Here is a 25,662-nt window from a genome sequence, read left to right as displayed (position 1 = left end):
ACAAAGTCCCTCATCACCAATTTATTAACCCCGACAAACTCTCCATGTCCGGCGTACTCCACAGTCCTCCAGCGTCGCATCCAGCTCTGCTACATTCAGGTGACAGGAGCTGCAGAATACACCGCCGCTCTGGTCAGCTTCACACAGCAACTGAGGTGAGTAGCGCGATCAGCTGCTGTCAGTCAGGTAACTCACGGCCACCGCTGGATCCAGCGGTGCCGCGATTAACCTCAGTGACAGCAGCTGATCGCTATACTCACCTCATTTGCTGCATGGAGCTGACCGGAGCGGCGGTGAGTAGCGTGATCAGCTGAGCTGTCACTGAGGTTACCCGCGGCCACCGCTGCATCCACCGCTGGATCCAGGTAACCTCAGTGACAGCTCAGCTGATCGCTATACTCACCTCAGTTGCTGTGTGAAGCTGACCGGAGCGGCGGTGTATTCTGCAGCTCCTGTCACCTACATGCAGCACAGCTGGACGCGACGCTGGAGGTCCGTGGATTACGCTGGACATGGAGGGTTTGTCGGGGTTAATAAATTGGTGATGAGGGACTTTGTTAGTGTTTTTTATTTCTAATAAAGAATTTTTCGTGTGTGTGTGTTTTTTAACTGTAATTTACAGATTAATCATGGAAGGAATCTCGGGGAGACGCCTGACATGATTAATCTAGGATTTAGTGGCAGCTATGGGCTGCCATTAACTCCTTATTACCCCGATTTGCCAACGCACTAGGGTAAATCGGGAAGAGCCGGGTACAGTCCCAGAACTGTCGCATCTAATGTATGCGGCAATTCTGGGCGGCTGCTGACTGATATTGTTAGGCTGGGGGGCTCCCCATAACGTGGAGCTCCCCATCCTGAGAATACCAGCCTTCAGCCGTATGGCTTTATCTGGCTGGTATTAAAATTGGGGGGACCGCACGCCGTTTTTTTTAATTATTTAATTATTTATTTCACTGCACAGTATACACACACACACCGGCTGCTGTGTTTGGGTGCAGTGAGACACCTGTCACTCAGCGTGGGGGCGTGTCTCACTGCAACCAATCATAGGCGCCGAAAAGCAGGAAAGCAGGGAATACGAGATTGTTTAATCTCCGGCTTTTTCAAAAGAGGAAAAGCCACCGGAGTTTAGTGAACAGCTGTGCAGCGCCGCGGCAGTGATCGGGGAATGGTAAGTAAGAGAGAGGGGGGAGAATAACCGATAGACTGTGAGAGGGGGACAGACAAGACAGAGAGAGACCGACAGAGCGAGACCAACCAACGGGAGATAGAATGAAAAAAAAAATGACCGACATCGCTAGTAAAAAGCACAAAACGTGCGTTTTGGACATCGGAGTGCCACACAATGTTTTCACATAAAATCTTTCATGTATTAATCTCAAAAAGTAACATACACCAGCTCTATCTCACTATTGGGTATGTGCCCTTAACATTTCCGCCATGAAAATTCATTTTGGTGTCATTTTGGAAGGTTTTCTGGTGAGTCCGTAAAAATGGCGTAAAACGCGGACAAAATTGTTCACAGCTGTGACTTTTGAGTGATAAATGCTTCAAGGGGTCTTCCCCATGCTGTTGCCATGTCATTTGAGCACTCTTCTGAGACTTTTGTGACATTTTTAGGGTTTCTACATGCTGCCGGGGGTCATTTCACAAAAATACTCGGGTCTCCCATAGGATAACATTGGGCTCGGTGCTCGGGCCGAGTACACGAGTATCTTGGGATGCTCGGCCCGAGCCTCGAGCACCCGAGCTTTTTAGTACTCGCTCATCACTATCAGAGAAGTCAATATGTCTGATACACTGGCAGAGGCAGCAATATGGAGCCTTCATCACATACCGTAGTAAGAATAATACATGTCACCACTCCCCCTGTCTGGCCACAATCTACTCACATTGTCTTCCCTTTCTTCTCCAAGTACACAATCACCCCTCCACAAACTATCATACCCACACAGAAATCTCAAACACCTTGATTTACACTCATGTTCTCAGTCCCTTCTCCCTCTTCCAGACATTGCTTATTTACAAGATGCAGATGCTCCTGCCACTTTACATAACACCATAATCTCTGCACCTCTCGAATCGCCCACTCCCTCATGCATACTAAAACTCACACGTTTAACAAGCAACCTTGGTACATGAGCCAGACTAAAGAACTGAGATGGGCATCCAGGATTGCTGAGGAGAGATGGAAGAGGTCTCATTCCACCAAACATTTCATCACATACAAATAGTCCCTCACCACTTTCAAGTCTGCACTCACTGTTGCAAAACAAACCTACTTCTCATCCCTCATATCCTCCCTATCTCACAACCCTAAACAGCTATTCAACCCTTTCAACTCTCTCCTCCATCCCCCGATGCCACTTCCCTCTCCATCGATCTTAGCTGAAGACTTTGCTTCTTTCTTCAAGCAGAAGATTGACAATATCAGAGCAAGCTTTGGCCCACAATCCCAAAAGCTCATCCTCATATCTACTCAGCCCACTTCCTCCAAATCCAGTTTCTCCACCATGACAGAAGATCATCTTTCCTCTCTACTCTAAAGATCACATAACACCATCTGTCCACTTGACCTACTCCCATCCCACCTCATCCACAATCTCACCACAGTCTTCAGCTCAACCCTCAATACAATAGGATAAAGAGTTGCACACCAGTCACAATGTATAGGGGAATAATGAAAAGCAGAACTGCTATGGGAATATTAGACTGAAAAATACAATGGACTATCTGAAAAAAGTGAAAAACATGAAAATGGTATCTGCGTAACTGCTATGAATAATAGGCATGAGAGATATTTAGCCATTGTATTGATCAATGCAAAGGAGCCCCAAAACCAAATGCCAATGTTATCTTATTGTTTAGTTGTATATTTTTGAGTCTTGCACCCTGTTCACACCATTGGTGTTCCAGACATACATTCTTTAGTTAGTATGCACTTTTTGTCTGAGAACCCTATCACAAACAACTGGTGTATTCCCTTAATGCTTTAAACACGCCTCCATCACACCCATCTTCAAAAAGCCCTACCTTGACCATTCCTCTGTGTCAAACTATCGCCCCATATCCCTTCTACTTTATGCCTCAAAACTACTGGAACAGCATGTCCATCTTGAATTGTCCTCACGCCTCTTTTCCTGTTCCCTTTTTAACCAGCTACAATCTGGCTTCCTACCACATCATTACACTGAAATTGCCCTAACTAAAGTCACCAATGATCAACTAACCACCAAAGACAAACATTACTACTCTGTCCTCCTCCATCTGGACCTGTCCTATGCCTTCGACACAGTGGACCATCCCTTTCTACTACAGATTCTCTCATCTCCGGGAATCACAGACTTGGCCCTATCTTAATATATCTATATGTAACCCCAGCACTCAAATGAAGTAAGGAAAGACAAAATTTTGGATGCAAGTGAATTTATTTTGACAGACTGCAAAAGGTGTTGCTCTAGTCGAGGTCCACTAACGTTTTGGCTTTTACGCCTTTCTCAAGGTAGTTGCGTTATGCACACAAACAAGACTGCGCGGGTCACATAGGATGACCGTATCAAAGAGGTAGAAGCAAGGTTCTTCACATTTTGGAGAAAACACTCGCAGTGGTGATGTGACAATGAGACGAAATATAGCTGTGAGAGAGCGCCTGCAGAGATTACCCAGGGAACGCGATATGTGCGGTGGTCATGACAGCAGCGGCCTGACACCTTTCTTCCTGTTCCCTTTTTAAGCAACTACAATCTGGCTTCCGACCACATGATTCCAACGAAATTGCCCTAACTAAAGTCCCCAATAACCTACTAACCACCAAAGCCAAGCATTACTACTCTGTCCTCCTCCTTCTTGACCTGTCCTATGCCTTCGACATAGTGGATCATCCCCTTCTACTACAGATTCTCTCATCTCCGGGAATCAAAGACTTGGCCCTATCTTAGATCTCCTCATACGTAACCAACCAAACTTTCAGATTCTCCCACGCTCACACCATTTCCTCATCTCGCTCCCTATCTGACAGTATCCCCCAAGGTTCAGTTCTTGGACCACTGCTGTTCTCCATCTACACCTTCAGCCTGAGGCAACTCAAAGTCCCACGACTTTCAGTATCACCTCTATGCTGATGATATGCAGATCTACCTCTCTGGACCTCACATCACCTACTTACTAACTAGAATCCCATAATGTCTGTCTGCTATTTCATCCTTTTTCTCTGCTCGATTTTTAAAACTGAACATGAACAAAACAGAATTCATAATCTTTCCTCCTCCTCATTCAACCCCCACAACTTAGTCCCACATGCTCGCTGCTTTGGGGTAACTTTAGACTCTGATCTCTCCTTCAAGTCACACATCCAAGCTCTTTACCTCCTGCCGCCTCCAACTCAAAATATTTTCCGGATTCGTACATTCCTTTCCCAAGAAGCTGCAAAACCCCTAGTGCATGCCCTTATTATCTCCCGTCTGGAATATTGCAACCCACTGCTCTGTGGCCTCCCTTCTAACAATCTTGCTTCCCTACAATCTCTTCTAAACTATGCTGCCTGAGTAATCCACTCCCCCCCCCCCCCCCGCTACTCCTCGATCTCTTCTCTCTGCCAATCCCTTCACTGGCTTCGTATTACCCAACAACTCCAGTTCAAAACCCTAACCATGACATTCAAAGCCATCCAGAACCTGTCTCCTCCATCCATACAAACATCTGTGACCTAGTCTCCTGGTACTTATCTGCACGTAACCTCCAATCCTCACAAGATCTCCTTCTCTACTCCTCTCGCATCTCCTCTTCCGCAATTGCATCCAAGATTTCTACATGCATCCCCCATACTCTGGAATGCTCTGCCACAACATATCAGACTCTCACCTACCTTGAAAAGCTTCAAAAGGAACCTGAAAACACACTTCTTTCGACAAGCCTACAACCTGCAGTAACCCTCAGTCTGCTATAGCGCTGCACAACCATCTCTACGCTCATCTACTGTATCCTCACCTATCTCTTGTAGACTGAGCCCTTGCGGGCAGGGTCTCCTCTGCTCCTGTACCAGTCTGTGCATTGTTTTGTTTATGATTATTGTACTTGTCCGTATTATGTGTACCCCTTTCCAAATGTAAAGTGCCATTGAATAAATGGCGCTATAATAATGAATAATAATAATAATGTCTAAAGTCCCCCATATATATTACATAAAAGTCAGCTGAACCTGCTGATTTCAGCAGGACCAAAGAGACCCTCAACAGATGATGTTAGATAAGAGAAGGAATTAAAGTTTCAACAGCCGTTTCTATTGTCTAGTGCAGTGTTTCCCAAACTCCAGTCCTCATGGCCCCCAACAAGTCATGTTTTCAGGATTTCCTTACTATTGAGCAGGTGATGGAATCATTATCAAGGCATCACCTATGCTATATTAAGGAAATCCTGAAATCATGACCTGTTGGGGGCTGAGAGGACTGGAGTTTGGGAACCATTGGTCTAGTGAGTAGAGGAGTCTGGCAGCAGCTCTCCGATACAAAACACAGGAATGCTCAGCCGAAATGAGCTTTCTTGTTTATGGGGGAAGAAGGAGAGACCAAACTATGGTTCTTCCGATCTCTAATGTATAAAAAACTTTGACCATAGTGTCAAAGACATAAGAGGGCCACTATGCAAGAACAGTATACGGCCCTTTACTTTCCTATATTTCATAATGATGCACAATTCCCCCTGCTTTGGAGGTAGAAATGGGCCCCATTATCTCTTGGACCCCTGTGAAGCTGCACTGGTTGTACTAATGATATATCCACCCCTGTTTAACTTAAAATATATTAATTTTCACTGTAGTTATCTCTGTATAAATTTTATATTTGGAAGTAAAAATGTAATGCCGCAACTAATAAATAATTTTAATGATTAATTTGATGAAACTCATGTTTCAGGAATCTTGAAATAATGAAAACATTTTAAATTCAGTTTGAATACGATAAATAATGAAATCTTCTAAAAAAAGCTATAGTTGATAACGCGTCAAAAAAATATAGAAGCTAGAGAAAAGTTTAAATGGTTTTAAAATAAAGATTATTGGATCTTAAACCACTGCGTGCTGGACTTCAGACTATCATTGGACTTTATAGAGTTGGTAAGGGCCCACAATCAGGAATGCCCTATTGTACTTGAAACATAGGTTTAAAACGAGGTCAACTCTGCTTGTTGTGAAACCCACCATCACAGCCATGTGAAAAGCTTCCTATAGACTGAAACATGTCAGAATACATTTTCTTCTGATGGTAACGCAACTCCCTGTTAACCAACCTGTGTTAAGGACACCAGGTGGGACTTAAAAGGCAGATCTTTATGCTTGGCTGGTTACCTGGAATGCTAACGCTCTATTCAATAAGGGATCATTCTACAGTCGTCTTACAATAACACCCTTAGATACCAGACAATAATGTTCCCTACAGCTGCCGGTTCCTTCATTTTTATAGGTTGGGAGGTGCTTATTGAAGGATAATTGACCTTACAATGGGAAAACTCACTCAAAGAGAAAAGAAACTTTACACCTTGGATGCTATTGAAAATGTCCAGCAACAGAAGATCTTATAAGTCACATACGCATTCTTCTAGTAGTAAAAGACCGGACTTGTTTCACTCCAATGCAGTTTGAGCAGCTGTTAAAACATACATGACAAACTGTCTAGTGCTTTAAAATAATGGCTGCAGATGCACATATAAAATCTATGTGTTCCACAGCCATCTGCTCAGATCCTATGTGACATAATTTATGCTTTAAAATTAGAGCTGGAAAGCAATATGCCTATTTGCATCACATATTACATATCCAATTTTTCTGTCTTATTTCATAAAAAAGAGCATGTTGGATTAATCTAAACCTAGAAGACACCTGTCATCTAACCTACTTTACAAGTTGTGTTTTGTTCTGGGCATATAGATGACTATACAGATTTAAATTCTGAGTTTAGAAAGATTTAGCATATTGTTACCTTCAGAATATCAACTTCTTTTAATCTAATTTTGGCTGAAGCTGCTATTAACCCCTTCCAACCGGTCGATTTTCCGCTTTCCGTTTTTGTTTTTTTTGCCACCCTTCTTCTGAGAGCCGTAATGTTTATATTTTTCTGTCAATATAGGCATACGAGGGCTCATTTTTTGCAAAACGAGTTGTACTTTTAAATGAAACCATAAGTTTTACCACATAGTGTACTGAAAAACGGCAAAACAATTCCAAATGCAAAAAAATAGCAAAAAAAGTGTGATTGCACATTTGTTTTTGAAATATTTTATTCATTGTGTTCACTATATGGTAAAACTGATGGGTTGCTGTAATGCCTCAGATCGATACGAGTTTGTAGACACCAAACATGTACAGTTAGGTCCAGAAATATTTGGACAGTGACACAATTTTCGCGAGTTGGGCTCTGCATGCCACCACATTGGATTTGAAATGAAATCTCTTCAACAGAATTCAAGTGCAGATTGTAACGTTTAATTTGAAGGTTTGAACAAAAATATCTGATAGAAATTGTAGGAATTGTACACATTTCTTTACAAACACTCCACATTTTAGGAGGTCAAAAGTAATTGGACAAATAAACCAAACCCAAACAAAATATTTTTATTTTCAATATTTTGTTGTGAATCCTTTGGAGGCAATCACTGCCTTAAGTCTGGAACCCATGGACATCACCAAACGCTGGGTTTCCTCCTTCTTAATGCTTTGCCAGGCCTTTACAGCCGCAGCCTTCAGGTCTTGCTTGTTTGTGGGTCTTTCCGTCTTAAGTCTGGATTTGAGCAAGTGAAATGCATGCTCAATTGGGTTAAGATCTGGTGATTGACTTGGCCATTGCAGAATGTTCAACTTTTTTGCACTCATGAACTCCTGGGTAGCTTTGGCTGCATGCTTGGGTCATTGTCCATCTGTACTATGAAGCGCCGTCCAATCAACTTTGCGGCATTTGGCTGAATCAGAGCTGAAAGTATATCCCGGTACACTTCAGAATTCATCCGGCTACTCTTGTCTGCTGTTATGTCATAAATAAACACAAGTGACCCAGTGCCATTGAAAGCCATGCATGCCCATGCCATCACGTTGCCTCCACCATGTTTTACAGAGGATGTGGTGTGCCTTGGATCATGTGCCGTTCCCTTTCTTCTCCAAACTTTTTTCTTCCCATCATTCTGGTACAGGTTGATCTTTGTCTCATCTGTCCATAGAATACTTTTCCAGAACTGAGCTGGCTTCATGAGGTGTTTTTCAGCAAATTTAACTCTGGCCTGTCTATTTTTGGAATTGATGAATGGTTTGCATCTAGATGTGAACCCTTTGTATTTAGTTTCATGGAGTCTTCCCTTTACTGTTGACTTAGAGACAGTTACACCTACTTCACTGAGAGTGTTCTGGACTTCAGTTGATGTTGTGAACGGGTTCTTCTTCACCAAAGAAAGTATGCGGCGATCATCCACCACTGTTGTCATCCGTGGATGCCCAGGCCTTTTTGAGTTCCCAAGCTCTCCAGTCAATTCCTTTTTTCTCAGAATGTACCCGACTGTTGAGTTTGCTACTCCAAGCATGTCTGCTATCTCTCTGATGGATTTTTTCTTTTTTTTCAGCCTCAGGATGTTCTGCTTCAGCTCAATTGAGAGTTCCTTAGACCGCATGTTGTCTGGTCACAGCAACAACTTCCAAATGCAAAACCACACACCTGTAATCAACCCCAGACCTTTTAACTACTTCATTGATTACAGGTTAACGAGGGAGACACCTTCAGAGTTAATTGCAGCCCTTAGAGTCCCTTGTCCAATTACTTTTGGTCCCTTGAAAAAGAGGAGGCTATGCATTACAGAGCTATGATTCCTAAACCCTTTCTCCGATTTGGATGTGAAAACTCTCATATTGCAGCTGGGAGTGTGCACTTTCAGCCCATATTATATATATAATTGTATTTCTGAACATGTCTTTGTAAACAACTAAAATAACAAAACTTGTGTCACTGTCCAAATATTTCTGGCCCTGACTCTATACGTTTACTTTTATATAAGGGGTTAAAAAAAAATCAGAAGCTTGTCCAAAAAAAAGTGGCGTACGTTTTGCGCCATTTTTCACGACCAGTAGAGTTCTCATTTTTCGGGATCTATGGCTCAGTGATGGCTTATTTTTTGTGTCTCGAGCTGATGTTTAACGGTACCATTTTTGCACAGATGCTACATTTTGATAGCCTGTTATTGCATTTTGCGCAAAATTTGTGGCACCAAAAACCGTAATTTTGGCATTTGGAATTTTTTTTGCCGCTATGCAGTTTACCGATCAGATTAATTGATTTTACATCGATCTTCCATATCTGCTGATCACAGCTACACTGCTGTCAACACCAGATATGCTCATCTCCTATCTCACACAGCTTTTGGCCGGGTGAGACAGGAAGTGAGTCATGTGAGCTACAGGAGTCATCACATGACCCAGTGCTACAATTTCAACCATCGGATCCACGTGATCACGTCACATGACTTCCGGTGTCGGGTGGTGAGTAAACGTAAACCGCAACCGCTATTATAATGCCTCTGTCACAGTTTCAAAGTGGCATTTAAGGGGTTAACAGGTACGGGCAGATCACGGATTTGCTCGTACCTGGTAGGTACACATGTCAGCTGTACAAATCAGCTGACATCTGCGGATCCCTTCTGACTGCCAGCGGCAGCCATGGAGGATTAACATTATTAGTAATTTCCCTTTCCTCCTCACAATTTCCAGTCTATCTGTAAGACAACTGTCTGCTGCAGTAGTACTCCACTACCAGTGCTGTCTGCATTAAGTGACTAGGAATGCTGAAGTTCACCCTTAGGGTATTCTCACACTGGAGTGTAAGGCTGGGATCACACGTAGCGACGCACCAACGATCCCACCAGCGATCCGACCTGGCAGGGATCGTTGGTGCGTCACTACATGGTCGCTGGTGAGCTGTCAATCAGGCAGATCTTACCAGCGACCAGCCATCAGCGACTCATGTAACGATGCTGTGCTTGGTAACCAGGGTAAATATCGGGTAACTAAGCAAATCACTTTGCTTGGTTACCCGATATTTACCCTGCTTACCAGCGTACACTGCTTACAGGCTGCCAGTGCTGGCTCCCTGTATATGTAGCTAGGTTGACATCGGGTAACTAAGCAAAGCGCTTTGCTTAGTTATCCAATATTTACCCTGGTTACCAGCATACGCTGCTTACACAGAGTCGGTGCTCGTTGGTCTCCCGCAGTCAAACACGCCGATGCGTGTTGCACAGCGGGAGACCAATGAGAAAAAAATGAACCAGAACAGTGTGTAACGATCAGTAATTTCACAGCAGGGGCCAGGTCGATGCTTAGTGTCACACACAGCGAGATTGCTGATGAGGTCACTGGTACGTCACAAAACCTGTGACTTAGCAGCGATCACGCTAGCGATCTTGCTATGTGAGAAGTACCCTTAAGTTTCCGGTCTGATTCCATCCCTGAAAAGTTGGCTGAGTGGAAACCGTATGGGTATTCTTTCGTTGTGCGAGTGTATGATTTTTTTTTCTCACCAGGCATCTGTATGCCATCCGTATCCAATGCGGTTTTTCCTCAGCAACTTTTATTCTACAGTCGTTTACAGGAAAATTTACAGTGTCCTATGCTGCAGAATGGTAATGTATCTGTAAAAAATACAGACAGCATATGGATGATCTGTGTGCCATCCGTTTTTCTCACACCCATGGACTTACATTGATTGATAGATGAGTGCAGTCAGAGCACGCTACGATTTTTTTCTTCATTCCAATTTAAGCTGAGGAAAAGCTTGCAGATCTGCTCTGTCTCTGACTAACATTGGTCCGAATGCAATGAGATTTTTTTTTCACACATTGCCCTCGTCCATTTAAACCCCAGTGTGAATGAACCTTTTATCTAAGCTCCTGTCTCCACTGTTGAAAATGGAAGGCTCCAGTGGAATGTAAACACTTCTGGTTTCTACACAAATTAATATTTAGAAAACCTTTCAGAGAAAAACAGTGTAAATTTATATCTTGTGTACTTTTATCAATTTTATAATTATTGGTAAAGGAATTGTCCACCCTGTTTTTTTGTGACAAAAGACCTACAATACCTAAAAAATAATAAAAAATCCCATACTGACCTACTGTTCCTTTAAAGGTCCACTGTACCACTGCCTGAGTTCCCCACCCATCTTCTCAACTCCTCTCTTGCGTGGTCGGCATACCACAACCTATGCTAATAAGTGACTTTTGGCAGTCACGTGCCAACCATGCTATAAGTGGAAGAGAGGAGCGCAGCGGGGGCACAGGCAGCGATTCAAGGGAGTTGTGGGGATCATTAGGTTAATATGTAATTTTGTAATTTGCAAATGTCACATAGATCCAGCAAACCGCATAAGGTGGTAAACAGATAAGTTGTTGTTATATTTCTGTTAGACTTTAAGCAGAGGACAAGAAAGCAAATGTATCGTTCTTTGATTTATGATGTCAATGAAACATATAATAACAGGCCCAGAACATTCAAACCCCAAAGTCTTAAAGGGGACTAACCACAAGGATTTTGCTATATGAAATAATGGCAGTTTCATACTGGCACTAGGACATTGTATACAAGCATACCTTTTGTTGAAAGATCGGATGCTTGGTTGCTTAAATATCTTTAATCAAAGTTACAGAAGCGGCACCTTTGATTGACCTGTGCAGCAGCCTTTGTGGGTCGGGTCTTCACTGCAAAGTCATCCTCCTGCTTCCTCTATGACATGCATCTCTCTATTTCTGCATCTCTTTATTGAAATATCGCACTTTGGCGCCATTGCTGCTGTGGTGTAGCACGATCTTTGGCACCATTTTATTGAAGACACTCTGGAGAATACTATGAGTGGCATCGACATCTGTGCAGACTTTTTTTTTTTTTTTTTACATTTGCGCTCATGCCCCTGCCTTTCATAGTCTTTTCTGCAGCGCCTTCAATAAAATGGCGCCTGAGATGATGGTACTCACATGCGAGGACACCAACACCATTTTAATTTAGACATTACTGTGGCAATACACGCATCATCCACAGCAGCAAGGGCGGTGCTGCGCAATATTTAAATAAAGGGGCAAGCCAGGAGGATGCAGGAGGAGATCTTTACAGTGATGACCCAACCCACAAAGGCCGCTGCACACGTCAATCAAAGTGCAGTGCATTTCTGTAACTTTGATTACAGATATTTCATCAACCAAGCATACAATCTTTCTACAACATGTATGTCTGCTTTCAGCATCTTAGTGCCAGTATGGCACTGTCTTTACCTCATATAGAAAAATCCTTGTGGTTGGTTCTCTTAAAAGACAAGTAAACACATAAAAATGACCCTATAATAATCATAACTCTTACCTTGGTATACAAGTGCAAATCCTTGTGCCTGATTGATGCGATCAGAGAAGAAGTACAAGATGACAAAATCTAATGAGATGTTGAAACTCTGTGATGGGTGGTTCCTGCCATCAAATCGTACCAATACCTGCTTGGTATAGCCATCCAAAAGTTCCACCATATCCCGTGAGTCTTTGATGTCAAAGAAGGTAAAGTTAAAACGGATTAATGTGGCTCCAGTAACTTGTATTGTCCAATAACAGGCTTTTCCTGATCCATATGAGTCTGGAAAATCCGGGGAGTAAATAACAGCAGCTTCCTTGGTGTAATTCCCACCGCATGCCCCAATAAGTGCTGCAAAGGGAACAAGGTGGTACATTTTACATTATTTTTCATGTATATACAAGTTGCACACCAAATTTATACAAATGTGTCCCTTTACACTGCATGCAGTTGTTATTGAGATGATGGTAAAGGCAAGCAAATCTGGCTAGCTCTGTCCCCCTTCCCTATAGAGCTATATGACTCCCTTTGTCTAAAATTGTAGCTATACAAGTGTGTGTAATATATATATATATATATATATATATATATATATATAAATATATCTATATATCTATATATACATACATATACATACATAAATAGATACATAGATCGATAGATACATACATGCTTAAAGTTTTTTTGTCGTAAGAACTTTTGATAGACAAGCATTAACAGGGGACTCCGATTTGATGTTAAATATGGAGCCCTTCTACTTTATGTACATTAATGATAATACTGCCGTGGATAAATCACATCAGATGTGTTTTTAATGCGATCTACCAAGATGTGTTTAATAAGTTGGCCTTTAAACCCCTGAGAATCAGTGGAGAAAGCTTACAATACACCAAATGCTTGGACTCACTTTGCCCTTTTTTGCTTAGCAAATGTTTATACAAACAAATGTTTCATAAAAATACTTGATGTTGAAATGTGCAGAAGAACCTTGACTTAACAATTGCATAACTCAAATATTTGAATTTATGTTTTTAATACTGAGGCGCACATTTAAAACAGTATGTTATATGTGCCAAAGATTATGGGCGCAAACACAAAAATCTGTGTCCAGACAAATGTTTTAAAAATGCCAAGAATGCAAAACTTGAAGAACCTAAAAAGTTCAAATATATTTTTCTTGCAGATTAAAATTGCTATCTTTCTTCCTATCTGAAAGCTACAATGAAATTGAATTGTATAAAATTATTTTAAAAAAAATTAAAAATGACTAATAAAAGATTAAAATACGTAAGAATAGACTATATACCTTTTAATCCGTTTGTGGGGTTATTCAATTTACAATATATTTTTGTTAAAAAAGTTATTGAAAATAATCCCATCACACGGACGCCCATCATTAATCTGTGGAAGAACCTTTAGTTACCACCCGGTAAAATGAAGCATTAGGTAGCACATATTGAAAGCCTGGTTACAGCTGTCGACGTCACCGCTGCAGTCTATCAACAAAAAAATGGAGTAGCGGCAGAGAGGGATCATTGGACCTGGGATATAAATAATATCTGAGTTCATTATTTTAACTTAGTTTAAGTCAGTGGCGATTAAAAACTTGTACGAGAAGATTAAGATGATATATTTTTTTCCTAGAGCGAGTCTTTCCATTTAGACATTCACTACTGTCTTCGCTATGTTCTTCTACTATGTTTCTGACACTTAACTTTAGGACAAATGTCTTTGCCCTGCTTATTGTGAAGCTGAAAGAATCTGCTACACTAGGAATGCCAAGTCAGGAAATAATTATATTTGGCAAAATTACCAAAATCACTGAGTGAGAAAAATGATTGAAATCCATTGTTCGCCACCCCACCCACCTCTACTAAACACCATACAACAATCTTCTGTTCTGGTTTCATGCCCTGGCCTTCAAGGCTGTGAACCAAGAACTAAATTCAGAGCCACATACTTGGCTTCCCGCAAATCGAAGGCGTGTGTGACCACAGCTGTGTCCTTCTCTTGAAATGTTCTTTCTCAATCTGACCCCTAAGTACACAATGGTCTGCCCACTCTCTCTAACAAGACTGCACCGCATTGTTCTCACAGGCAGTCCTTTCAGAGCCTGGAAGCAAGAAGCAGTAAATGTTTACTAGAAATGACGGTATATCTGTACCACAATCTGATGTGGCTTTTGGACACTAAGAAGCTCCAGAGGATTTATGACTAACCAAGTTTGGATTGAGGCTTCTTTCTATTGTCCGATGTGAAAGGTTACACATAATATTTATAGACGGGGAATAACTTTCGGCATACATTTCTCTATACACAATACTTGTATGTGTACTGTATGTATATTAACACCTAGACTTTTATTATGTAAAAAGGTACAACCTGTTCTTTATGTCCTTTCTCCAGTTGCCACTCGGCCCATAACATTGTTCACAGCTATTATATCTTTTCAGAGGCAGTGGTATGAAATGACGACAGCTCGGAAATGCTTCAGACCTGCTGCCGGCAGCTGTTGGTCTACATGCCAGGCTGGTGAGATATCTATTGTTAGATCTGCTCCCAGAGGTTGTAGCCTTTTTTAATTTTGTATGCAGGATCCACATTGTGATGCTGATCCTATGATCTCCTTTTGATGCATTAGAATTTATGCCTTGCATAAAATATAACTCTAGTAATGTTAATCCCAAAGACAGATGAAGAAAAAAGTCACTCAGTTACTACGGGGAAATTGCTGTAATAGTGATGCTAAGGATTGTTTCAATTTCGTCTTCAGGATTTTCATATCAGACATTTTTTATGCTATTGTTAAATGTTTAATGATAAACTAGAAACAAGTGGGGAGCGTTCCAATGGCAATATATAATCCTGCTTTCTGTAAAGTGACAATATTAGCCTATGATTAGTTACATGTATTCATCAGCTGCAGGTCTACCCAGTCTCCACAAAGGAGCAGTTTTGCTACAAAATCACAATGTATGAACAAGGACCTAAAGGGATTTTCTAATAACTTTGTCTAAAGGTACAGTCAGATGGATGTATAAGACGTACAACGATCACATCAAAATTCTCAGACTGGCCGAAGGCTCTCCAGACCCAGGCGTGACAGCTGCATAAAAATACATACTGTCACACTCGAGTCAGGAGAGTCGGCCGCCAGTCCAAGCATTGCGATGGGATCGTTGTCCAATTTATACGGCTGTCTGTCTGTGCCTTAATTCAGACAATTTCTTTTTGTCAGACATTTCCCAAAGAATAAGATAATAACATTGTGACTGGTCAAAAATCTCTTCCAGCCTAATAGGGATCCAGTCAGCTGATTCATACTGTCCAAATCACAGGCTGCAAATATCAACACCTGGCTGCACAATTGCAGTTAGGTATAATATTCTGTAAATTGCTTAGGCGTTTCCGAGAAGATATAATTAGAAGATCCGGTCAGCCCAGTTGACTGACAGGTTTGTTGCTATGAAATATTCAAAGTGCAGTCATGCAGCCAGGCTCTGTTTTGTGTTGCCTGTGGTTTGGGCAGCATGAATCAGCTCACATAGTCTCTCTTCTTCCCAGGAATTAACAGAGTTGTGTGAGATATGTAAAATGCTGCACACAGTCAGCAGAAGGTCTGAAACAATGGTTGCTGGCCTTACTGGTAGGGCTTATTCTCAAGACAGTATTTTTTAGGGTTTAGTCTCTGAGTGCTATACATGAAAAATGGACCTCACTCAGACTATTGTTATTCATTGAGGCAGTGGAGATCACCAATTTTCTTTCACTGACTGAAAGCATGCTCAATTCTCTGGAATTCTGATGAGACTCACCCATTAAAGTTTAGGGGTATGAGAAAAAAAAAGGGTTTTATGGATACGTTGCAGTTGTGTAACATAGGAAACTGTAAATGGTCTAGTAAATTATTAATAGAGGCTTTAAAAAATAGATGAAACTCTGAACAATTTTTGATTATATGGTCATGCGCCGCCCTCACGCCCACAGGAGCCGGGCTGCTCGGATCTGGACTCGCTGTGTGTCTCGAGGGATCATCCGGACCCGGAGGTCACGCGGACACGCCGAATGAAAAAGAAGGGGGGGGGAACGTATTTGTACGGCCATGGCCGTATTCAGTTTGTGACGCCACCCACGGTGTGTGGTGAAGTGGGACACCACCGCTGCTGTTGTGGGACACCCGGGGGAGATGTAGTGGCAGCCGGATGTTAACCCCTCCGGGGGTAGGGATGGTTGCCCCGGGGCCCAGTGTCTGTGTAGGGTATGGCAATGGCAGGGGCCTGCGCGCTCGGACGTACCAGGGGATGTTTGGTTACTCACAATTAAATTAATCACACGAGTCTTTTGGTAAACCAAGGTGCTGGTGGCCGACCGCCGCGGCCGGTTGTACTCTGGTCCCCCACCTGCGCTGGTGATCGCCGTCTTTTCCTCTGCACTAGTTTTGGCTGTGTGTTTGGACTTCCCGGTATGGAACACGGGAGTCTGCTCCCGGCTTTTTGTATACCTGAGGAGCCGTGCCCGCTGACGCTGACCCGTGGGATCTATGGGACCTGGCAGTTGCCCTATCCCTCTCTGTGGGTGGTTGTCTGCTTTTGGGACTTTGGTTGGGACAGGACCTATAATGCTGCCCTCAATCGGTTAATTAGCTAGGCTGTTGGTTCCGGTCCTGGCTTCAGGGTCCGAGTACCCCCTCTGTGCACGGTTTCCGGTCGGGTCTCCGGTGACGGTACCGGCGGGCTCCAACCCTGTCCCGGTCCACCTCGTATCTGCCGAGCCATCTTCCCGTCTCCTGCTGACAGAGACCTCCGTCTGCCACCTAGCCAAGGCACTAGGGCTCCGACCCCGTTACCGTTCAACTTGAACTTCTCCTCCGCTGATGCTACACCTAGCTCCAGCCTCCACTCCTCTCAACTTGAACTACAACTTCATCTGTTTGTTTTCCCGCCCCGGGCTGTCTAGACCCCTAGGTGGGCGTTTCCTAACTGCCTGGTCCCGCCCACTGGTGTGCCTGTCTTGCCCTGAGGGGGGTGACTAGTGTTTCAGGTCGGCTGTATGTGACCCTGTGGGGGATGGTGTTATGCGGGGGCCTAGTGTGTGACTAACTGGTTTTTCCAGGGCGTCACAGTCATGTGAATGAGCCCTTATACGGATTACATTGGCTGCAGACCTCACTGTCCACATATCAAATATGACTCCTGCAACCAATCACTGGCCCCATTAGTATATGGGCTGAGACTGGGGAGGCCAATGATTGGCTGCAGACGTCATGTGGGGCATATGGGCTGTGACAGCTACAGACAATATAAACTGTATACCAGGAGAAGCAGCAGGGAAACATCATTGAAACAGAGGGCAATTATTATATCATCTTTTTAGTACCATTGCTGCTTGTATGCAGCATTTTACATATCTCAGAGAATCCCTTTAAAGACTCCCCAAACCCACTTTGTCTTCACCCAGTTGTCATGCACAGAGTCCGGCATACGGCCAAACACACAACTTAAACGGTGAAAACACCATGACAAGACAAAGGGTACATCAGGGACACTTTAACAATGGTGGGCAGTAGCACTAGTGAGAGGGAAGATGGACACCTCCACTTACCTACCGCTGTACCCTGTACTCCTAGTCAGTCCCTATACAGGTTCCTCACCTGTGGCCAAACCAGAACCTAAAGCCCTGAGACGACCCTACAATAGTCCCTGGCTAAGGAGTGGGCAGGTGAAGGATGCTAGCCTCACCACTGCACTGAAACAACACACCAGGAAAGGAAGACAGATAGGTGGAAAAACAACAACAGTCAACACCAGGACTGCAGCAACACCAGCAACTAGAGAGAGTAACAGCAGCTCCGTCTTCCTCCAAGACCAGTATCCAAATGAATCAAGAATAACCAGCACCTTCTGCTGGTAGCAGAGGGTATATAAAGGGACTGGGAGTGGTCCCAAATTAGAAACACCTAGGATGGTAATTAACCTGCTAGCAGTCAAGGAATACTGCCATTAACCCTACAACTGCCAGAGGAAAGGAAAACACGAAATGTGCCACTTAAGTCATATAGCAGGGAGAGAACCGTGACACCAGTCACTAAAGAGACTTAGATCATTATTTTGATGGTGGCCCCAAGCCCACTGACATCTAGAAAATAGTTACACAGGATCAAATCACATACTCCCCCTTGGCACTAAACACTTTCTTATATATACTCCTCTCCACACATTTATACCAGTGTGGGTACTTCTTCTCAGCTCCACACCTTGTCTTTTTTTCTTCCTGTACCCACACCAATGTTGATACCTACTCCTGTTTAGCCTATAGCTGGGAAAATCACCTATCTATACTGTATATATAGGTGCATCTCAATAAATTACAATATCATCAAAAAGTTAATTTATTTCAGTAATTCAATGCAAAAAGGGAAACACATATATTATATAGAGTCATTACACACAGAGTGATCTATTCCAAGTGTTTATTTCTCCTAATGTTGATGACTATGGCTTACAGCCAATGAAAACCCCAAAGTTATTATCTCAGAAAATTAGATTATATAAGACCAACCGAAAAAATTATTTTTAACTCAGAAATGTTGGCCTACTGAAAAGTCTGTACAGTAAATGCACTCAATGATTGTTCGAGACTCCTTGTGCATAAATTACTGCATCAATGCGGTGTGGCATGGTGGTGATCAGACTTTGGCACTGCTGAGGTGTTATGGAAATCCAGGTTGCTTTGATAGCAGCCTTCAGCTCATCTGCATTGTTGGGTCTAATGTCTCTCATCTTCCTCTTGACAATATCCCATAGATTCTCTATGGGGTTTAGGTCAGGTGAGTTTGCTGGCCATTCAAGCACAGTGATACTGTGGTTATTAAACCAGGTATTGGTACTTTTGGCAGTGTGGATAGGTGCCAAGTCCTGCTGCTTGTCTGCAGAGGGAAGCAAGAAGTGCTCTAAAATTTCCTGGTAGATGGCTACACTGACTGGTCTTGATAAAACACAGTGGACCTACACCAGCAGATGACATGGCTCCCCAAACCATAACTGATTGTGGAAACTTCCCACTAGACCTCAAGCAGCTTGGATTGTGGCCTCTCCACTCTTCCTCCAGACTCTGGGACCTTGATTTCCAAATGAAATGCAAAATTTACTTTCATCTGAAAACAACACCTTGGACCACTGAGCAGCAGTCCAGTTCTTTTTTGCTTGGTCGAGGTAAGATGCTTTTGGTGTTGTGTATTGGTCATGAGTGACTTGATACAATGAATGCAACAGTTGTAGCCCATGTCCTGGATACGTCTGTGTGTGGTGGCTCTTGAAGCACTGACTCCAGCAGCAGTCCACTCCTTGTGAATCTCCCCCAAATTTTTTAATGGCCTTTTCTTAACAATCCTATCAATGCTATAGTTATCCTGGTTGCTTGTGCACCTTTTTCTATCACACTTTTTCCTTCCACTCAACTTTGCATTACTATGCTTGGATACAACACTCTGGAAACAGCCAGATTCTTTAGCATGGCCTTTTGTGGCTTACCCTCCTTGTGGAGTGTGTCAATGACTGCCTTCTGGACATCTGACAAGTCAGCAGTCTTTCCCATGATTGTGTAGCCTACTGAACAAAACAAAGGGACCATTTTAAATGCTTAGAAAGGCTTTGCAGGTGTTTTGTGGTAATTATTCTAATTTTCTGAGGTAATGACTTTTGGGTTTTCATTGGCTGTAAGCCATAATCATCAACATTAACAGAAATAAACACTTGAAATAGATCACTCTGTGTGTAATGACTATATAATATATGCGATTCCCTGTTTGTATTGAATTAATGAAATAAATTAACTTTTTGATAATATTCTAATTTATTGAGATGCACCTGTATATGTCCACTCTAATCTTCATTTATCAGCTGATTTTTTGTCTTTTATCATCCAGTTGCCTACATTAAAATTGAATATATGTATTTGTATTTTAAAAATAAATGCAAAAGAATCCTCAAAACATTATTATAATCTTTGGATGCTTACAGTCAAACAGGATGATACGCCCGTCCCCTCCGCATGGCTGTGTATGATCCCCAAAACAGACACTGTTGCAGTCTGTGCTTGGCGTCTCTCCATGTTTTCTGTAATCTGCATTATTGCCACAGAAGCAAGCAAACCCAGACTCTAGTCCTGCATACTGGGAAAGAGAAAAGAGGAATATATTAGGAGATTATCAACAAATACATGTGACATTATTGCATACTTAGGAATATACTCGTGATAATTTCCATTCATATTGGCATGCCATTAATAATGGTGGTAATGTCCAATTTTTTCCTTCAGAGAGGTGCAGCCTGCAGGGACCCGAAGCATTGCTCTGTTTAAATGAATGAGGCTGTGAAGAAGAGCAGCACTTAATGTTGTGGGCTTTTCATTTTTAGGATTCTGCAGCATCCTATTTTCCATTTTCCTTTTTTCCTTCCCTTCTTCCAAGAGCCTTAAAGAAGTGGTTCACCCATATTTATTATTGGCTACAACAATATTATGTTGAAAAACAAGGTTTCTCTCAAATACCCTGTGTTGCCAATAATACCTGTGAGCGGCGCTATTGCAGTCCGCCATTCCCCATCGCCTGACCCCCGGGCTCCATGACCTCGGGGATCTGATGATATCACGTCGAATTCCTGTTGACCTGACATCACCGCGGCCGGCCGCAGTCTCCATGAGTCACTGGGCTGTGGGTGAAGTTTCACCGCTCACCACAGCCCAGCATCCCTCCTGCTTGCGCGCTCTGCAGTGAAGGAAGAGTGAGCAGGGAGGTGCTGCGCTGTGACGCTGGGCTGTGCTGAGTGGGGAAAATGCCAGCAAAAGCCCAGTGACTCAGAGACTGAGGCCAGCCGCGGTGATGTCAGGTGAGCAGGAAGAGCGGTCCGCAAGAGCGCCACTCACAGGCACTATTGGCAATACAAGGTAGTTGAGAGAAAACTTGATTCTCAACATAATATTGTTGTGGCCAAAAATAAATATGCATGATCCACCCCTTTAACATTTTTATTTTTCCGTCAATATAGCCATATGAGGGCTTGCTTTTTGTGGGACAAATTATTTTTTTAAATTACTCCATAATAGTTTGTGACTTTTTTATTTTTCACTATATGGTAAAATTGACCAGGCAATATGATTTTCAAGGTCAGTACAAGTAGATTCAAAACATGTATAGTTTTTTTTATTTAAGTGGTAAAAAAATATAAGTACAGTTTTTTTGCATGTGTCGCCATTTTCCGTTACAAGTGAAAAGGTTTTGTTACCGTGTTAGCCAGTTGCAAAATTATTGAATGTTCTCAGTAAGAGGAACAAAATTATAATCTTGTGATACCTTTTAATGGCTAACTAAAATAACATAAAGTGATGTTACAAAGCAAGCTTTCGAGACATCTCAGGTCCCTTCCTCAGGCATGGTATGACAAAATATCTGAAGAAACACAAATATATGCACAAACAGAGCAGAGGGATGGCATAATAAAAGACATTTAAATAAACGCTTCAGTGCTTCAGCAGGACACAATAAAACCATATGAAAGTTGTCATATTAAAAGGCAACTTCAGATCACAGAGCCATCGCAGGGTCTGGGAATACAAATTCATTACAATGTTTAACTCTGTGGACACATGACTCAACCTGTCAGGAGGATTCATCGCCCATTACAAAATCTGAGGAGTCTATTCCAGAGACTGACCAGACCTCTGATCCTATATGGATATTGGGACAATAAAACTCTCACACCACTAATCAAAGCTAATTAAGGATTCATTTTCTAAGCTCGGTGTTTGTTTATTTAAATGTCTTTTGTTATGCCCTCCTCTGCTCTGTTTGTGCATATATTTGTGTTTCTTCAGATATTTTGTCATACCATGCCTGATGAAGGGATGTCTCGAAAGCTTGCTTTGTAACATCACTTTATTTTATTTTAGTTAGCCATTAAAAGGTATCACAAGATTATAATTTTGTTCCTCTCACTGAGAACATTCAATGATTTCGCCATTTTCCGTGACCCGTAACATTTTCATTTTTCAAGATCAGCAGCTGGGTGAGTGCTTATTTTTTATGCTCTGAGCTGATATTTTTACTGATGCCATTTTGGTGTAGATGTGATGTTTTTATTGATACCTATTGCATTTTATCGCAATGTTGTGGCAACCCAAAAACCCTAATATTGGTGTTTTGATTTTTTTTCTCATTATGACGTTTTCCCGATTGGAATAATTTATTTTAGGTTTGGAGAGACTGGACATTTTTAAATGTAATAATACCAATTATGTGTATGATTTTTTTTTAATGGGGCAAAAGAGTGCTGATTTGAAGTTTTGTGGTTTGTTTTTTTTCATATATTTAAAAAATGTTATTGTTTTTCCTTTTTACAATATTTAATAGTCCCCTTATTGGACTTGAAGCTTCGATTTTCTCATCACTTGTGCTATACAGAGCAGTGGATCAGCACAGCTCTTTACAGCAGAAATCACGATCTTCTATGAACGCCCACTCGCAGCCAACGTTCATAGGAGGATTGTAACAACAAATACAAGGGTCATCAGCTGACCCCTGGCTGTCATGTCAATGGATTGGTGCCCCACGATCCTGTCACGGGCACGCCGATAAGAGGAGGGTATGACGTGTCCCCCTACTGGTGCATGTTAAATCCAGCTATCAGAGATTGACATTTGGATTTCTCCAACCTATCCATGGCTGTTAGAGACACATGGTAACTGATTAAATCAGCTGGTTTGTGCAGGGAAAGATGTGGGCTTGGTGTGTGAGCCCAGATCAAAGCCAGAGACATGAATTTTGAAATATATATACATCAAAAGTTGTGAAGGGGATAAAGAGAACTTATCAGCACAATTTTGTAATGTAAATATATGGCGCTGTTATACTGATTAAATTGATACCTTTGGTGAACAAATCCACTTTGTTGTTGTTTTTTAATCAACGTTTGAAAATTTCAGTGCAGAGAGGCTGGACTATAGAGAGGGTCTTCTCTTCACTGTTTGTGATTCCCCAGCCCCTCCGCCTGAAGAGGAGATGTCAAACAGAGGAGGGAGGTCACTAAAAAGTAGTGACTTGTGATTTAAAGACTGAAAGTATACAGTGGGGCCGGGGAATCACAGAAAGGGAGGAGAAGACCCAGAGTACAGTCTGGCCCCTGTGCACCGAAATATCTTAAGAAGAAAATTTCAATTGGTGATTAAAGAAGAACCACAAAGTGGATTTCTTTACCAAAGGTATCAATTTAATCTGTATTAAAGTGTCATTACAGCCAAGTCTTTACATTACAAAATTGTCCTGACAAGTTCTCTTTAAATGTCAATAAGATAAGTAGTGATATATTGTCCAATTTGCTTCTACTGCCAATATTCACACATATAGATTCCCTATAATTATGAATGATATACATGGCCGCCCCACCATAAGCTATTTCTAAAACCGATATCTTCAAGCGTTTCAGAGTAGCTTTTGGGATGGTTTATGTATTGTCTATACTTTTGCTACACACCTGAAGAGTTACTGTTTAGATTTTTTTTAATCGATTTAAACTCTTTAATGAAAATGTTGGAGATATCACTTGAAAATGTTTTGGAATGACATTACACAAAAATGCAGTTTACGTTGAAAAGATTGAGAATGCAAAAAATTGCTGCACTTTTAAAATTAGCAACTTATAAATCAACGTTGAAATATTTACTTCTGGTAAATGTTCCCCACAGCCTAATGCTAAGAAATACGGCCTCCTCTGCATTGTGACTGTAAATGTCAAGTCAAGGAGGACACTATCGACATAGTGATTTACTCATGTACAATAAAAAAATGTCTGTCATCTTTACACCTGTCTTTATTTTAGCTTTAGGTAAAAAATAGCTTGTATGTGACAGTACAACTCTTAGGGTATGAACACAAGTAGTATTGCTTCATATGGATTTTGGCACATATTCCTCCCATTGATTGCAATAAGAAATATTCACTGTCATTTATGGATTTTCCTGCTTTGGATTTGAAAGCTTCTTAAAGGGAATTTTTCAGTTGGATCAACCTCCAAAGCCATCTACATGTACATACAGGTCCTAGAAAAGTTAATAAAATTATACCTTGATATCTACAACCAATGTCTTATTCTAGTTCTAGAGAAATCTGTTTTCCTTACATGTAAATGAGTTGTTAAAATCTATGGGGCAAACATAGATCTGAATAGGAATCTGCCTCCAGAGATTATTTGAAATGAAACGGGATGTTACCAGTGTGAGAAATGTAATGACTGACAACTTGCTCTCATAATTATATATGGCTCTTCAGGGAGATCGGAACTAACACAGCACAGCAGAGCTAATACAGTACAACAAATGTGAACTTTGTCTCATTAGATATATTTGCAGCAGCACTTGTCCTCTTAGAGTGCTGGTAGCTCTGCTGCAGAGCTGTGCCTGATTACAACTAACACAGTACAGCAGAGTTGAATCTTCTCTCATTCAAACACATTTGCTGTGAAGTCAGCTCTGCTGTACTACCCCTGCCCCCCACAATGGCTGCCTGTGAAAAGGAAACTGAGTCACTGTGATAGGACAACTGCCAATGTTTTTGTAATAAGGCAAGGACCACTTCTGCTGTACTGTTAGCTCTGATCTCATGACACACTCCCCTTTCATTTAAAATAAGATACATTTCCGATCTATAGATATTGCCAGATATTAATATGTTTAATAAGTTTATTTTTAACAAAACTGTGATCATTAGTGAGGTATGAGAAATGGTGATGTAGACTGGGGCTCTAAAACGACTATTCCTACTGACAAGTCACTTCATTGTTCCGGCTGTTTTACAACAGTTAGCATTTTATATGCATGAATCTTCTGTAACACCCCTGCAGTTTTGGTTCACCTGCAGCATGTGTGTGTAATGACTTTACAAACATCATCCATCACCACAATAACCGGCCTGAGTGAGTACCTGCATTCCCCCTGCTTCCAGCAAGCCTGTGCTCCCCTGCACCCCACTATCCAGAGTCCCGGGGCCTTCCCTACCCGTGGAGGGAAAATGTCATCTAGCTGTCCCCATTCCATCAACCCCGGTACTCCCATCGGCAGCAGCGGTACTCTCCGTTACCGCACACCACGGGTGGCATCACGAACTGTATCTACCCTGTAAATAGCTCCTTCTTCATTTGAGTGTGGCCCCTAGCCTCCGGGTCCAGAGACTCTCGAGCCATGTGTAATTACCCCTGGATCCGAGCGGTTTGACCGCTGCAGGGGCGGAACACCTCAAACTTGGCATCACGAACAGG

The 25,662-nt window shown here is 42.1% G+C and overlaps 1 protein-coding gene across 1 annotated transcript in view; it reads right to left on the bottom strand.

Moving 5' to 3' along the window:
- Window positions 1-25,662, bottom strand: part of KREMEN1 (kringle containing transmembrane protein 1) — a 281,286-nt gene that overhangs the window by 31,881 nt on the left and 223,743 nt on the right. The window contains exons 5-6 of the mRNA XM_075324324.1: window positions 20,375-20,528; window positions 12,377-12,709 (exon numbers count right to left, since the gene is read on the bottom strand). Coding sequence (XP_075180439.1) covers window positions 12,377-12,709; window positions 20,375-20,528 — 487 coding nt within the window. The remainder of the gene's footprint in view (window positions 1-12,376; window positions 12,710-20,374; window positions 20,529-25,662) is intronic.

Source organism: Anomaloglossus baeobatrachus, chromosome 1 (genome assembly GCF_048569485.1).
Source record: "Anomaloglossus baeobatrachus isolate aAnoBae1 chromosome 1, aAnoBae1.hap1, whole genome shotgun sequence".
NCBI classification, from domain to species: domain Eukaryota; kingdom Metazoa; phylum Chordata; class Amphibia; order Anura; family Aromobatidae; genus Anomaloglossus; species Anomaloglossus baeobatrachus.
Note: the sequence above shows the minus strand (reverse complement) of the source record. Positions and strands in the feature narration are given on the sequence as shown.